This window comes from Cynocephalus volans, chromosome 17, assembly GCF_027409185.1.
Source record: "Cynocephalus volans isolate mCynVol1 chromosome 17, mCynVol1.pri, whole genome shotgun sequence".
Taxonomy (NCBI): domain Eukaryota; kingdom Metazoa; phylum Chordata; class Mammalia; order Dermoptera; family Cynocephalidae; genus Cynocephalus; species Cynocephalus volans.
In genome coordinates, this window is record NC_084476.1 from 612,236 (window position 1) to 629,489 (window position 17,254).

The following is a 17,254-nucleotide window of genomic DNA, read 5'->3' on the forward strand; positions in this document are numbered from 1 at the left end:
TCACCCCTCCTAATACCTGGCAACCACTAATCTGTTTGCCATATCTATACTTTAGTAATTTCAAGAATGTCATACAGATGAAACCATACCGTACGTAACCTTTTGGTACTGGCTGTTTTCACTGAAGTACCATTCTCTGGAGACTCATCCAGATTACTGAGTGTCAGCAGTCTGTCCCTTTTCATCACTGAGTAGTACTCTATGGATGGACGCACTACAGTTTATTGAACCACTCACCCGTTGAATTTTATTTATTTATTTTATTTATTTATTTTTATTTGAACTTCTCAATATACAATGTAGTTGATTTTCATGTCCCTTTACCCGCTCTTCTTTCCCCCTCCCTCTCCCTACCCCCTATTTACATCATATTATCATGTCTGGTCACTTGTCTTAACAAGTTCAAGGAATTGTTGTGATTGTTGTGTCTTCTTTCCACCCCCACATTTATTTGTTTGTATATTTATTTATTTATTTTTAGCTCCCACAAATAAGTGAGAACACGTGGTATTTCTCTTTCTGTGCCTGACTTGTTTCACTTAATATAATTTTCTCTAAGTCCATCTATATTGCTGCGAATGGCAGTATTTCATTCTTTTTTATAGCTGAGTAGTATTCCATTGTGTAGATGTACCACAGTTTCCTTATCCACTCATCTGATGATGGACATTTGGGCTGGTTCCAACTCTTGGCTATTGTAAATAGTGCTGCAATAAACAGGGGAGTACAGGTATCTCTTTGGCATGATGATTTCCATTCCTCTGGGTATATTCCCAACAGTGGCATAGCTGGGTCATATGGTAGATCTACCTGTAATTGTTTGAGGAATTTCCATATAATTTTCCATAAAGGCTGCATCATTTTGCAGTCCCACCAACAGGGTATGAGAGTTCCTTTTTCTCCACAACCTCGCCAGCATTTATCATTCAGAGTCTTTTGGATTTTAGCCATTCTAACTGGGGTGAGATGGTATCTCAGTGTGGTTTTGATTTGCATTTCCCGAATGCTGAGTGATGTTGAGCATTCTTTCATGTGTCTGTTGCCCATTCGTGTATCTTCCTTTGAGAAATGCCTATTCAGTTCCTTTGCCCATTTTTTAATCGGGTTATTTGTTTTTTTGCTGTAAAGTTGTTTGAGTTCCTTGTATATTCTGGATATTAATCCTTTGTCAGATGTTTATTTTGCAAATATTTTCTCCCACTCTGTTGGTTGTCTTTTCACTCTGTTGATTGTTTCTTTTGCTGTGGAGAAGCTTTTTAATTTGATATAATCCCATTTGTTTATTTTTCCTTTGGTTGCCTATGCTTTTTGGGTCATATTCATGAATTCTGTACCCACTCCTACTTCCTGGAGTGTTTTCCCTATGTTTTCTTGAAGGAGTTTTATTGTTTCAGGATGTATATTTAATTCTTTAATCCATTTTGAATTGATTTTGGTATATGGTGAGAGGTATGGGTCTAGTTTCATTCTCCTGCATATGGATATCCAGTTATCTCAGCACCATTTTCTGAAGAAGCAGTCTCTTCCCCAGTGTGTAGACTTGGTGTCTTTGTCAAAGATCAGATGGCTGTAGGTGTGTGGGTTGATTTCTGGATTCTCTATTCTATTCCATTGATCCGTGTGTCTGTTTTAATGCTGTTTTGGTTACTCTAGCTTTGTAGTATAGTTTAAAGTCAGGTAGTGTTATGCCTCCAGCTTTTATTTTTTTTGCTCAGGATTGCTTTGGCTATGCGTGGTCTTTTGTTATTCCATATCAGTGTCTGGATAATTTTTTTCCATTTCTGAGAAAACTGTCATTGGAATTTTGATGGGGATTGCATTGAATCTGTAGATTCCTTTTGGTAATATGGACATTTTCACAATATTAATTCTTCTGATCCAAGAGCATGGGATATCTTTCCATCCTCTTGTGTCCTCTCTAATTTCTCTCAACAGTGGTTTGTAATTCTCTTCAGGAAGATTTTTCACATCCTTGGTTAACTTTATTCCTAAATTTTTTTTTTTTTTTTTTTTTTTTGGTGGCTATTGCAAATAGGCTAGCTTTCTTGATTTCTTTTTCTGTACATTCACTGTTGGAGTATAGAAATGCTACTGATTTTTGTGTGTTGATTTTGTATCCTGCTAATTTGCTGAAATCATTTATCAACTCTAAGAGGTTTTTTGTAGAGGCTTTAGGCTGTTTGACATATAGGATCATGTCATCTGCAAACAGGGACAGTTTGACCTCATCTTTTCCAATCTGGATGCCCTTTATTTCCTTCTCTTCTCTGATTGCTCTGGCTAGTACTTGCAACACTATGTTGAATAGGAGTGGTGAGAGTGGGCATCCTTGTCTAGTTCCTGTTCTTAAGGGAATAGCTAAAAGCTTTTCCCCATTCAGGTTGATACTGGCAGTTGGCTTAATATATATGGCTTTAATTCTGCTGAGATACTTTCCTTCTATACCTAACTTGTAGAGAGTCTTTATCACGAACGATGTTGAATTTTTTCAAATGCTTTTCAAAATCTATAAAGATGATCATATGGTTTTTGTCTTTGATTTTATTGATGTGGTGTATCACATTTATTGATTTGCATTTGTTGAACCAACCTTGCATCCCTGGGATGAATCCCACTTGATCATGGTGTATAATTTTGTGTATGTGTTGCTGTATTCTGTTAGCTAGTATGTTATTGAGGATTTTTGCATCTATATCCATCAAGGATATTGGCCTGTAATTTTCTTTTTTGCTGTATCTTTGTCTGGTTTTGGTATCAGAGTGATGTTTGCCTCACAGAATGAGTTTGGGAGAATGGCCTCTGTTTCAATCTTTTGGAATAGTTTGTAGAGAATTGGTATCAATTCCTCTTTGAAGATTTGGTGGAATTCTGCAGTGAATCCATCTGGTCTTGGGCTTTTCTTTGTTGGGAGACTTCTGATAACAGCTTCAATCTCTTTTATTGTTATTGGTCTGTTCAGATTTACTATATCTTCTTGACTCAGTTTTGGTAGTTTGTATGTGTCCAGAAATTTATCCATTTCCTCCAGATTTTCAAATTTGTTGGCATATAGTTATTTATTGTAGTCTCTAATGATTCTTTGTATTTCTGAGGTATCAGTTGTAATATCACTTTTTTCATTTCTAATTTTTGTTATTTGGATCTTCTCTCTCCTTTTCATAATTTGCCTTGCTAAAGGTTTGTAAATTTTATTTATCTTTTCAAAAAACCAACTTTTTGTTTCCTTGATCTTTAGTACCATCTTTCAGGTTTCTATTTCATTTAGTTCTGCTCTGATCTTAATTATTTCTTCCATCTACTCACTTTAAGTTTAGATTGTTCTTGGTTTTCTAGTTCTTTAAGGTGAAGTATTAGGTTGTTTACTTGCCATCTTTCCTTTCTTCTGAAGTAAGCATTTAATGTGATAAATTTCCTCCTTAGTACTGCTTTTGCAGTATCCCACAGGTTTTGGTATGAAGTATTATTTTCATTAGTTTCAATAATTTTTTTGATTTCCTGTTTAATTTCTTCTTGGGCCCATATGTCATTAAGTAGAATATTGTTTAATTTACATGTGTTTGTATAGTTTCCAGAGTTTTGTTTGTTATTAATTTCTAATTTTAATCCATTGTGATTTGAAAAAATACATGGAATAAGTCCAATTTTTTTGAATTTGTTGAGACATGATTTGTGACCTAACATGTGGTCTATCCTGGAGAATGTTCCATGTGGTGATGAGAAGAATGAATATGCTGAGGTTGTTGGATGGAATGTTCTGTAGACATCTGTGAAGTCCAATTGGTCTAAAGTGCTGTTTAGATCTTGTGTTTCTCTATTGATTTTTTGCCTAGATGATCTGTCCAATGTTGAGAGTGGGGTGTTCAGGTCCCCCACTATTATGGTATTAGTGTCTATCTCATTTTTTACATCTAATAGTGTTTGCTTTATAAATCTGACTGCTCCAATGTTGGGTGCATATATATTTATGATTGTTATGTCTTCTTGATGGATAGACCCTTTTATCATTATACAGTGGCCTTCTTTATCTCTTTTTATGGTTTTTGGTTTAAAGTCTATTTTTTCTGATATAAGAATAGCTACTCCAGCTCGTTTTTCATTTCTACTGTATACCTTTTTCCGTCCTTTCACATTTAGTCTATGTGTGTCTTTACAGGTGAGGTGTGTCTCTTGAAGGAGTATATTTTTGGGTTCATCTTTTTAATCCAGTCAGTCAATCTGCATCTTTTGAGGGAGGAATTTAATCCTTTTACATTTAGAGTTATTATTGAAAGGTGTTGGTTTACTCCTAGAATTTTATTCATTTTTGTTTAGATGTCTTAAGTATCTTTTGTTCCTTTCTTTCTGATTTTCCATTTGTCTTCTGTGTTTGTTGGTTTCTTGAGGTGGTAGATAAACTATTTTTTCTCTTTATTGTTAGCATTTTTGGCGGGTTTTGTTCTTTCTTGTGTATTCATGGCAGTGATGGCTGTTTTTCAGGTACCAAACCCAGTATTCCCTTGAGAATTTCTTGTAAGGCTGGTCATGTGGTAGTGAACTCCTGTAGTTTTTGTTTGAGAAATATACTATCTGTCCTTCATTTCAGAAGGATAGCCTTGCTGAGTAAAGTATTCTTGGCTGGCAAATTTTGTGTTTTAATATTTTGAATATATCATCCCATTCTTTTCTGGATTTTAGTGTTTCTGATGAAAAGTCTGATGTTAGTCTGATTGGGGCTCCTTTATAAGTGACTTGATGCTTCTCTGTTGCAGCTTTTAAGATTCTCTCTTTGTCTTTGAGTTTTGCCGGTTTGATTGTAAGATGTCTTGGAGAGGACCTTTTTGGGTTGAATATGTTTGGGGATCTTTGGGACTCCTGAATCTGGAGATCTGTGACTTTCTCTACACCTGGAAAGTTTTCTGCTATTATTTCATTAAATATGTTTTCAATGCCATTTCCTTTTTCTTCCCCTTCTGGAATACCCATGATTTGGATATGTGAGTGCTTAAGGTTGTCTGTTATCTCTCAGATTTTCTTCAATTTTTTAAATCCTTTTTTTTTTTTTTTTTTTTTTTGGTCCACCTGTGTTAATTCAAACAGCCCATCTTCAAGGTCAGAAATTTTCTAGTCTGCTTGTTCTAGCCTGCTGGTTAAACTCTCTGTTGTGTTTTTTATTTTGTTGAATGAATCCTTCAGCTCCACAAGCTCTGCTACATTCTTTTTCAGAGCACTGATTTCTTTGTACATTTCTTCTTTCAGGTCCTGTATATTTTTTCTCATTTCATTGTGTTTTCTAACTGAGCTTTCTTGTATCTCATTTAGTTTCCTTGGAATTGTTGGTCGAAATTCCTTGTCAGTCATTTCAAGGACTTCCTGTTCTATAAGATCTAGAGCTTGAGAGTTATTATTTTCCTTTGGTGGTGTCATACTTTCTTGATTTTTCATATTTCTGGTATCTTTCCTTTGGTATTTTGTCATTGTGGCAGGGGGTATCACAGTCCACTCATTCCACCCTGATGTCTGGCCTGGATCCTGAAGGGACTGCCAATTCTGGGTGGTGGGGCTAGCCTGAGCTGGGGGGTCTCAGAGCACCTGCCTGTTCTGGCCTGGCTGACTCAGGACATGTGGTCCCAGCAGCTCTCAGGTCTCTCTGAGTGGCAAGGACTGGCCTGGATTGGGGATCCTGAGGCACATGACTCCTGCCTGTTCGGGCATGGCTCTTGGGCCTCCTGTTGTTGCTTTTTAATAGTTGTAAATTGGTTGATTTGTGGGAGAGAGTGATGCTAGGAACTGTCTATTCTGCCATCTTGAACAGAACCGAGACCTGTTGAATTTTAAACACATCTCTGCATCGCTGTCTTCAAACATAATCCTCAGCCCTGCTGTCCCCTCTGACGTCTCTCTCATATACCCAACTGCATATCCAACATCTCCACTTGGATGAAGATAGTTGTCTACAGAGCCAAAACACAATTCTTGATTTCCACCACCATCCTCCACTAAAACAGAACTAAGCAAACACCTTGCCCCTGACTTTGCCCTTCTAAGTAAATGGCACCACTTTCCCCAGTGGTTCGAGTCATACCTTTGATTCTTCTTTTCCTCTCGCAATCTATGAGCAGGTCCTGTTGGTGTTAATCGCAGAGTATGGCCTTTGCACCCATACTATCTGACCACTCTTTCCTAACATCTGCATGTAACTAGTACAATGAACATCAGCAAAATCATATGTGTATAACCATAAACCAACATTATTTACCTCCCACTGTTCCTTTGAATATGGTCAGTGGAACAACCGTTCCCATGCCCACAGATGACAATTTGGACACACACACACACACACACACACACACACACACACACACACCATGGCTTTCTAATAACTCTCGGGTAACAGAAAGTTCTACAATTACTTCAAGTTAAAAACAGCCTTAATTCAGTAATCAAGTGTCCAGTCCCAGCTGGTAATCGAACTGACATGCTCCATGCCAGCAATGCCCACTGCCCTAATCTGCCCTGCCACAGCTGGCTGCTGTCAGTGGGGGAGGAAGGCGTGGCCCCTCGGTGTCCTCCACACCTAGCACTGCTCCTCCTTCGTCAGCTGCTGTGGAGGCTGCTGACCCTGACACTGTCAAAGCAGAGGAGGGGAAGGAAGGGGGCAGACAGGCTCCTCCTTGTGTGCCACTGTCCTGAGATCACCTCATCTCTCTGGGCTGGACGGGAATTTACTGCTGACTCATGTCTCACAGACCTTGTGTGTGCTCTTCTGCAGCTCTGCTCAACTCCACACACTTTCCACAAAACAGGCCAGCATTTCTCCTCCAGTTGGAGAGCCTCCCCCGTCCCTGCCCACTGCCACCAGCTTTGCAGCAGTCCACTCTGAACAGAGGCTCTCTGTTGAGACCCCATCCTCAGCCCTGGTCCTGGCTGCCCACTCTTGCCTGACTATGGCTGGTACACGAGACACTCGCACGCATCCTCCCCCTGCTCCCAACTCCCCGCCTCCACCCCTGCTGCAGGCCAATGGCTTCTGTTTGTCACTTAAAGGAACATACATCTGAGGGTGCCACAAAAGCCCCTTTCACTGGGTTGGCACTGAGGAGCATGCTCTCTCCCCAAAGAACCCTTTTAAAAAATTCTGTCTAATCTCCAGTGACCGGTCCTGTATGCCCGTAGTGTGGAGAGTGGGTCCTGCCGGTACTCGGCCCCCTGCCCTGGGGTCTTCCTGGTACCAGCCTCACAACTCACTGCTGCTATTGCACCCTGGTGCCCCAGCCAAACTTCCAAGGCAGCATCCCACAGCACCTGCTTTCTAGACCTTGCCAGGCCTTGTGCTCCCAGTGTCCTCTGACTCGCCACTCCATACTCCTCGTCCCTCGTTTTCTTCACAGCAGGTGTCACGATCCTCACCATTGCTGCCTCCTGCTCACCACTGCATGAGCAGTGCCCAGAGCCCAGCGGGTTACCTCTATGGCCCTTCCTCAGCAGCACCTCCCTCCCCGGGGTCTGCTTCCTGCCCACGCCCTCCCCAGGGACACTGAGGGCTGCAGAGCCCTGGTCACACGGCCCTTCATGTGGTGGTGCTGGCAGGAATGTGGCCAGCTCAGAGCTATTTTCAGTGTTTGTCTTTGTGGACACTGTTCCTTGATTGGCTACAGGGAGAGGACAGCCAAGCTCCTCATCACCGCCTTGTGTTCCCTCGATCAAACAGCGCCTGCCATCAGACACAACTCCCACTCAGGGAGGAATGCGGCTCAACAGACCCTTGGCCAGCTTTTCCTTAACTCCTCATCTGCCACCTGCCAGCTCAACGAGCAAGTATCGAGCACCTGCTCAATGCTTAGCCCTGTGCTTGGCCTGGGTCCCCATGAACCGATGGGGGAGGCTCAGAGCAGAGGGTCCCAGTCTCTCCCTTTCCTTCTGTCCACCATCATGCCACCAGTACTTATGGACACAGCTTCTAGGGGCTGGGGAGGAGGTGAAGGGTCCCAGAGACATGTGGCCCGAGGCCCACCCTCAATGCACTAATGACAGGCCCCAGGTGGCAGAACCTCGTGCTACAGCCGCCCTACCCCCTCTGCACCTGAGCAGAACACAGCCTGTGGTGACCCAAAATTTGACAGTCCACCAGTCACAACTTCCCTGATTCCTAGCTCGTGTGCACCTTCCTCCTCCACTTCCCAAAGCTCCTGAGGCACTAATTTAACAGTTCTCATGTCCTGGTGGCTCACAGGACACTTACAGAGGGGGACAGAAGGTAGCAGGAGGAAGCTTCATATTAAAAAAAGAGAGACTAAGGTCCGTTCAGCGGTCAATGATAGAGTCCACCAAGAAGAGCCCCAGATGGAGGGAAAATGGGGGTGAGCTGGTCACCAGGCACCCCCGAGGGCCTCATAATCGACTTCTGTCATGGCCAACGAATCCAGACTGCCCTGAACTGCTGAGACGGGCTGGCATCCCAGGGAGAGCAGGGAGACCACAGGGGAAACAGTACCAGACAGGCTCGGCGTGAAGGGAACGAACGCACGAGATCCAGGCTCCCTGCCCAGGAACCCGGCGCAACCAGGGAAGTCTTCCTGGGCCTCGGCTCACTGCAGCCAGAAACCCCTGCCCTGCTCCTCACCATCTCCACTGGGAAGGATGGGGGCCAGAAGAGGCCTGGCAGGCCTCCCTGTCCCTTGACGCCGTCCAGCAGACCCCAGCAGGGATGGCGTAGCTAGCAGTGAGCAGTGAGCCGCCTACCAGCGCAGGGCTTGGGCAAATGAACTAGCTCTTTCATGGCTCAGTTTCATCATCTGTACAGTGGGGTTCCCGAGACGATTCAATGAGTTAACAGGGATAAAATGCTTCACACGGGGCCTAACTTGGAGCAAGCGTGCAGTGAGCGTAACTGGCAGTGCCATGGCCTCCTTCCCCATCAGCAGCGGTAGCATCTTCTCTGGGGTTTTTCTTCCAACTTTTACCACACAGCCCTTTGCACTTTCATAAGGGAGACTGCCGTGGAGACCCCAGCAGGACCCAGGTCAAGAGTATGACTTGAGATCGACCGTGGTGGGCCCTTGGGTGGAGCTTCTGGAGAAAGGAGCCTAGGGCTGGGCCGTGGCTCCTAGGTCACAGATGCCCCCCTAAATGGACCCCCAGAGGTTCCAGCCCAGGAGCTCCAGCCCCACCAGGCCCAGGGACAAGATGCGACTCACATTGTAGAGGATGTCGGTCCAGCCCTCCATGGTGATGCACTGGAACACTGTCAAGATGGCAAACAGGATGTTGTCAAAGTTGGTGATACCAAAGTTGGGTCCTGGCCAGTACTCCCGGCACTCAGTGTCCCCCTCACACAGCCGGGCTGGGGCCTCCTTGCCACAGGGGAAGTCGCCCACAGGCTCTGCCTCTGTGAAGAGGAGAAGGAAGCAGACCCTGAGCTCAGAAACACCAAGCCCTGCGACCTGCACTGGGATGCCCGTGCTCCAGAGAACTCACCACGGGGGCCAGGAGCCAGTCACCCGCAGAGACCCTCCGCCAGCTTCCAGCGCCCCTCCTTGCACCTGCACGGGCCTCTCCCCACCCCCCACTTGCCTCCACCTGTGCTCAGGACCTGCCCTCTCAGGAGCCACTGGTCACCCTCTCCTTCTCTCCTGGAACCTGCCCGTCATCTTTTAAACATGCTCGGGATCCATTAACCTTAAAATCAAAAATGATGAACTCCTAACCTCCAATCCTTAGCACTACTGCCCTAATTTCTCCTCCCTCACAGCCAGGCTGCCAGCAAGATTCTCCTGACGTGCAGATCTGACTGTCACTCTGCAGCCAGCAAGGCCCTTGGTCAGCACCAAACTGGACTCAGCCACTACACCGTCGAGTGCTCGCAGGCCGGACAACCTGCAGCAAACCCAGCATGTGCCCAGAGAGTGGCCGGACCTCCTGGCCTGGGCGTCGCTGCACCGGCCCCTGCAGAGTGGACACCCTTCCACTGGCCTGCAGCCTGGCGCAGCCGGGGACCACACGGGGGAAAGCAGCACCGGAAACCACTGCTGGTCTCCAGAGCAGGACGGCGAGCAGCACGTTTACTCGCTCCGCTCCGAAAATCCCAATGAAAGGGCAGAGAAAATTTTTTTTTAAATGTAGCACAGTGAAGATCCCTCCTATCGACATAGGAGAAGTTTTGAGGAATTGCTAGGATGGGAAGCAGCTGCTGCCAGGTTTAGAAGGTGAAACCGGCCACAGGGGTTTGTCCGCCTCCCTGCAAGTATCTCGGAAAATGCTGGTAAAGAAGATCAGGAGCCGCCGCTGGCCAGTGTGCAGCTGGCGGCGATCTCGGTGCACAGCGACAGTTTTATTTCCTCTCTTCAGTGATGGATCAATACGGGATTTCTTCTTTCACTTGTCTCATAGCACGGGTCACGGCTACAGTGCTGCGCGGGTCAGGAGTGACCGTGTGTCCTTATTCTGTTCTCGACTTTAAAGGGTAAGCTCTCAAGACTTACAATGAAGTATGACGCTTGCAGGAAATTTTAGGGAATTTAAGAAGATTCCCTTTTATTTCCAGTCTGATAAAAAAAGTTTTAAAGATCTTGAATGATTTAAGCTTGAGTAAAAACGTTTTCTGCGTCTGAGGGATAATGATATGGGTTTTCTACCAAAACAGCCCGGCCCTCGGCACCATCATCTCCCTGGACTGAGGCAGTCTCCTCCTCGACCCTGTTCCTGCCTTTGCCTCCTTCGAGCAGCCGCACGGACCGGACCGTGTCACGCCTTGCTCACACCTCCACGGTCTTCCCGTTTCTCCCGGAGTCAGACTCGGAGTTCTCTCCACGGCCAGGAAACCCGCCTGCTTTCTCTGTGTCCTGGCTGCTCCCTGTCCCCGAAACCCTCGGGCCAGGCGGCCACACGGCCCTGCTTCTCACCGCACTCAGATCAGTGTTCAATGGCCGCCTTAGCACGAGGCCTCCCCTGGCCGCCCGCTGCAAAGCAGGCCCCAAATTATTCTACCTCACGTACATTTTTTGTTTCCTTCCTAGAAGTCACCCTAATCTGTAATCGTTTTATGCATGTGTTTGTTTATTGCCTGTGTCCGCCACTCGAACACGTGCCCACCTCATTCGCCCGGCACCTCGAAGGCCCCTCTAGCACCTAAAACAGTGCCTGTGTCCTGCATGAACGAATCTGCGGTCCTCGTCTGAGCTCCAGGGGTGCTGCCGGGCCTCACCTGTGCTGTTGGGAAAACAGGCCTTGTGGAATTTGCCCATGTAGAACTCGAGGCCGATGATGGCGAACATGAGGATGGCGAAGAAGAGAAGCAGCCCGATCTGCAGCAGCGGAACCATGGCCTTCATGATGGACTTGAGCACCACCTGCAAACCTGGGGCCAGAGCAGGCGGGGCAGGCGGGTCAGAGAGCGGAGTGGGCGGGGCGGAGAGCGGAGTGGGCGGGGCGGAGAGCAGAGCGGGCGGGGCGGAGAGCAGAGTGGGCGGGGCGGGTCAGAGAGCGGAGTGGGCGGGGTGGAGAGCGGAGTGGGCGGGGCGGAGAGCAGGGCGGGCGGGGCAGGTCAGAAAGCGGAGTGGGCGGGGCGGAGAGCGGAGTGGGCGGGGCGCAGGGCGGAGTGGGCGGGGCGCAGGGCGGAGCGGGCGGGGCGGAGAGCAGAGCGGAGCAGGCGGGGCGGAGAGCAGAGCGGAGCAGGCGGGGCAGAGAGCAGAGCGGGCGGGGCGGAGAGCAGAGCGGGCGGGGCGGAGAGCAGAGCGGGCGGGATGGAGAGCAGAGCGGGCGGGGTGGAGAGCAGAGCGGGCGGGGTGGAGAGCGGAGCAGAGGGGGCGGGGCAGAGAGCAGAGCGGGCGGGGCAGAGAGCAGAGCGGGAGGGGCAGAGAGCAGAGCGGGCGGGGCGGAGAGTAGAGTGGGCGGGATGGAGAGCAGAGCGGGAGGGGTGGAGAGCGGAGCAGAGGGGGCGGGGCAGAGAGCAGAGTGGGCGGGATGGAGAGCAGAGTGGGCGGGGCGGAGAGCGGAGCAGAGGGGGCGGGGCAGAGAGCAGAGTGGGCGGGGCGGAGAGCGGAGCAGAGCGGGCGGGGCGGAGAGCAGAGTGGGTGGGACAGGGATCGGGCAGAGAGCAGGGCAGGGGCGGGGTGGAGAGCAGAGCGGGTGGGGGCGGGGTGGAGAGCAGAGCGGGTGGGGGCGGGGTGGAGAGCAGAGCGGGTGGGGGCGGGGTGGAGAGCAGAGCGGGTGGGGGCGGGGCGGAGAGCAGAGCGGGTGGGGGCGGGGCGGAAAGCAGAGCGGGTGGGGGCGGGGCGGAAAGCAGAGCGGGTGGGGGCGGGGCACGAGGGAGTGGCGGGGCACGAGGGAGTGGCGGGGCACGAGGGAGTGGCGGGGCACGAGGGAGTGGCGGGGCACGAGGGAGTGGCGGGGCACGAGGGAGTGGCGGGGCACGAGGGAGTGGCAAGAGCCCGGGAGGGGCGACACCGAGAGTCCCGGCCAAGGCGCCGAGCATGAGGGTTTATGGGACCACGGGGCAGAGCCGATGACCCTCAAGGAGGACAGAGCAGGGAAAGCTTCTGTGGGGCAGAGCTGAGAGTTCTCAGGGACAAAGCATAGAGTGTCCAGGGCAGGGGCTCTGGGATAGGAGCAGGACCAAGGGTGTCAGAGCAGGAAGTCTGAGGAGGGGGAGGCTGGCGCCACCCGTGGACCTGGAGGGCGCCAGGTGGGCAAGAGCACAGAGTCCTGACGGAGGGAAGAACAGGGAATCCAGGGAAGGAGCAGCAGAGAATGCTGGGAGCGAAGAGCAGGGAACACTGAGAGCAGGGAACAAGGGATCCCGGGAGGAGAGAGCAGGAAATCCAGGGAGGGATGAACAGGGGTTCCTAACAGACCCAACTCCTTGGGGAAAGTGAGGCAGGAGGTTCTGCCCCTGGGGCGTGTTCTGCCACTGGCCATAGGGCACGAGTTCGTCAAGAAGCTGTATCCCCATGACCTCCCCACTTCCAGCCTGGCCCCAGCTCCTTGTCTGCCAGGGTCTCAGGGCAGAACAGGGAGCCAAACGATGGTCTTCCTGTAGCGGGCACAGGAAAACCTCCAGGTGCCTGCCCACTCGGGCCCTTGGGAAACCTAAAACCAAACTTCCGCTGGACTGGAGAAATGGGCCGGGGTTGTCACTCGCTCGCAAGGTCGTCCTGGCCATTCTCCTGCCCGTGGTTGACTCCTCGAGCAGCCCACTCCAGGAGCATGTATTAAGGCCAGTCTCAGTCCCCAGTGGCCCTGCCCAGCCTCAGTCAAGACTGGTGGCTCTTTGCAGCCTTTGACTACTTTCTCAGGCATCCTGCCCGGCCATTCTTTAACACCAGAAAAAGAAGCAAAGAGCTGGAAATACACCAGAGTGTGTGAAAAGGAACAAAGCTTCCAACTAGGGAAGCCAAGTCAGAACAAAATGACAGGGCCACCCTGTGGGCTTTTGTGGCGAGTGGGACAGGCTGGAAAAGGCCCATTCCTCCCCTCCTCCCATCTGGTTCCCTAGGGTCAAAAGTGACAAGCTCAGAGTCACCAAAACCAAAGGGCCCACTAGTCAGGGGCGTGGCTGTGGCTGTGGCTGTGGCTGTGGTGGGGCGGGTGATGTTCCTGGTAGGCTTGGGCCTGGCTGTCTCAGCGGGACTTACTTGGAATACCAGACACCAGCTTCAGGGGCCTCAGCACACGCACCGCCCTCAGTGTTCGCAGGTCGAAGTCAGTTCCAGCTGTGGCAAGAATCCTGGCAGAAACAAAGGAAGCAAGGGTTTCCGCATTGAGTCTGGAGGAGAATATACTCCTCCCAGCACCTACGTCCTTTTCCCAAGAACAGTGACCACTTCATGCCTGTGTCCTCCACTGTACACCCACAGAGCCAGCACAGGGAGCGGGGCTTGCCACACAAGGGGAAGCAGGAACAGAATCCAGAAGCGCTCATGGAAATAAGGGCAATGACTTTTACCCGCATAACCATCCCTCCAGTTCAAAGATGCCATCTCTGAGTGGACACCAGGCCCCGGGCCTGCCAGTCAATCGATCCTCCAACTGAGTCCCAGCCTGAACTATATCCCCAAACCAACCCCAACTACACTCCAAGCTGCCTCCAGAGAGGTGGCAGTGACTGAGAGCAGGAGTAAGATGGAGCCTGAGGGACTCCTGAGCCAGCACCACAGTCCACCCTTCATCTCATCTCAGAGGACAGGGAAGTGGCACACTCAGGAGGTGGAATAGGGGGACAGGGAACTCAGAAAAGCCATCATGGTCAGTTCCATCACCATAAACACATACCCCAATGTCTCCCATCTTAAAAGCAAAACAAAACTAAAGATCCCACATGCACCTCCTCCCTTCACATCAACACTCACTGAAAGTGTCAGTCCTCCGTCTCCCCACTTCCTTACCTTTCAGTCTCTCTTCAGCCTTCTCCAACCAGGTTCTCACGCCCATCTCTCCACTGAAATGCTGTGTCGAGCCTGTCTCTTGTCAATTTTAATGGTCAAGTCTCCTTTAAATGTGTCATCTCCTGCCCTTTGGTCACCCCTTTCCTGTTTTCCTCCAACGCCCTGGGTGCTCCTTCTAGGTCCCTTTTGCCAGCTTTGCCTCTTCTACCAAAGTCAAAACTTGGATGCCCCAGGGCTCATCCCATAAAGGACGTACCCAATAGCTTTGAATACCATCCTATGCCTATTACTCCCAAGTTAATATCTTTAATCCAGACCTGGAGCTCCAAGCTCATATAGCCAACTGTATTCTCTAACAGTTCCATTTGGCTATATATCTGTGTGTGCGTGTGCGTGTGCACACGTGTGTGCGTGTGCCTGCGTGTGCATGTGTGCGTGTGTGTATCAAAACATTAAACAATGAAATATATCCAACATTATACAACTAAAGATCTTTATTTTTTTAACCTTAACATGAGTATTAAAACATGTACTTTCTTTTGTTTGGAATTGTTATATCATGGTGATTGAAGAACTTTTGATTTTCACTCCCAATCTTGCTCCTTCCCCCACACTCATCCCCCTCAGTAAATAGCACTAGTTTCCTGTTTAAATCAAAACCAAGGCTTTATCCCTAACTCCTCTCTCTTTCTTTCTTAGTTCACATCCAGTCGACCAACAATCCTGTTGAATTCCTGGTAAAGAAGACTTTGTGTCTTCCCACTTCACATACATGGCAGTGAGAGACAAAATTTGAGACAGAGCTGCAGTCAAAAATAAGATAAACCTTGGGCCAGCCCCGTGGCTCACTCGGGAGAGTGCGGTGCTGGTAGTGCCAAGGCCACAGGTTCAGATCCTATATAGGGATGGCTGGTGCTCTCACTGGCTGAGCGTGGTGCAGACCACACTGTTGCAATCCCCTTACCGGTCAAAAATAATAGTAATAAGATAAATCTCTCAAAGGAAAAGAAAAGAAGGGAAACAAGAAATCCTCCTATTGAAACCAGAATGCCATAGCATGTGAGGAAATCCAGTGCTAAGAGAGACATTCAGCAGAATCAACTATTGAGAGATGAACTTTGTTCAGACGAAATCAACAAATTATTCATCAAAAATAGGTAGAAACAGGTAGAAAAATTTAAAAACTAGTTAGAAGTCCTGGCAATAAGCAATTATTAACGTAATTATTGAAATAATATCAATAATAATAATCAATAAATCATAGTTTAGGTTGGAGACGGTTTAACACTTGGAGGTGATTTAGAAGACCGCACTCAGGCTAGAACTAAGGAATCCACCCAGAGACATCAGAACAAAGGGAAAAAATGAGAGACGAGTTAGCGATACAGAGTAGAGTGTGCAATGTCATACGTGTGTATAGATCTCTGCTCTAACACACATCAGATGTGAGTTTCAGAAAAAGACCATAGAAGGAATGGTGAAGAAGCAGCAGTAAAAGATATAATTTCCAGATGAAACATTTCCAGAATTAAAGACATCAATTCTCAGACTAAAAGTATGCTTCAAGCACCAATCTGATAGATAAAATCAACCCATAGCTAGAAACAGTGTGAGGAACTGCAGAACACCAAACACAAAAAGAAAGTCTTAAAAACTACCAGAAAGAAAAGACAGAATATCCAGGGGGAAAAATAAAACACTTAAAAGAAGAGGAAACTTCACCTTTGCAAACATATATTCTAGAGGATAATTGAGTAACACATTCAAAGAGCAGCAGGAAAATAAGTCATCTTAGAACATCATATCCAGCTAAACTGTCAGTGAAGACTGAGGGCAAAATAAACATATTTTTAGGTGAAAAATGAGTCACCATCCCAGAACCTCAAAAAAACAACAGGAAACTAAACCCAAACATAATGCATAGCATACAAGAAAAATAATGGTAGGCAGAAAATAATTTTTAAGTAGTTAACTTCAATTAATCATTGCTTGTTTTTAAAAATGATGCTATTCAATTCTTCAGCATTTTGTGTGGGTGTTTATTTTTTTCATATTAAACTAACAAGCTAGTCAATAATAAAAATATTCACAGAGGGATGGTTCTGCGTGTCGTTTCACCAAATTATGTTAGAACGGCTAAGTCGCTCTTCATTGTGCGAGACCAGAAGACGGCAAGTATTTTCTGTGAGGGGCCAGTTAGTAAATATTTAGGCTTTGTGGGCCATAAGGTCTCTATCATAACCACTCAGCTCTGCTGTTGTAGCACTAAAATAGCCACGGCTAATATGTGCATGAATTGGTAAGGCTGTGTTCCAATAAAACTTTATTTACAAAAACAGGTAGCCAGTAGAATGGCCTAGAGTCTGCTGACTGCTGTGTTAGACAAATGCATAGTTACAGATATATGTTTAAAATGTTAAGGATATCCAGTAAATAGATGTAAATATAATGTATTTAAAAACCAGAAGAAAGGAAAAATGTGTGTGGGAAACAGGTAATACAGACCATTTTGTCGATCTACAGAAGTCAGGAAAAGACCCAAAAAACAGGCAAAGAAAGGATATAGAGAATACACTAGGATTATAGAATTAAGTCCAAATATACCAGTAATCACAAGAAATATAAATCAATTTTAATCTCCTAATAAAGGATAAAGATTATTACATTGGGTTTTTTAAAAGTCCAACTGTATGCTACTTACAAAAGACATACCTGAAACAAACCAGGTGAACCCCTTAAAGGAACTGGGCCCTTCAGAAGTCAGAAAGTTTGGAAGTTTAAGAGGTACTATTGTGGGGCCCTGGTAGCAAGGACCTGAAAGTGCCCTCTAAGAGCTGAGGAAAGTCCCCAGATGATGGCAAGACAATGGGACCCCATTCCTACTGCAAGGAAATGAA

At 47.7% G+C, this 17,254-nt stretch overlaps 1 protein-coding gene across 2 annotated transcripts in view; it reads right to left on the reverse strand.

The window, feature by feature from the left end:
• The window catches only part of CACNA1B (calcium voltage-gated channel subunit alpha1 B), a 195,330-nt gene that overhangs the window by 140,255 nt on the left and 37,821 nt on the right, over nt 1-17,254 (reverse strand). For both annotated transcript variants that reach the window (XM_063081919.1, XM_063081920.1), the window contains exons 4-6: nt 13,608-13,699; nt 11,180-11,332; nt 9,174-9,364 (exon numbers count right to left, since the gene is read on the reverse strand). In XM_063081919.1, the coding sequence (XP_062937989.1) occupies nt 9,174-9,364; nt 11,180-11,332; nt 13,608-13,699 (436 nt within the window). The remainder of the gene's footprint in view (nt 1-9,173; nt 9,365-11,179; nt 11,333-13,607; nt 13,700-17,254) is intronic.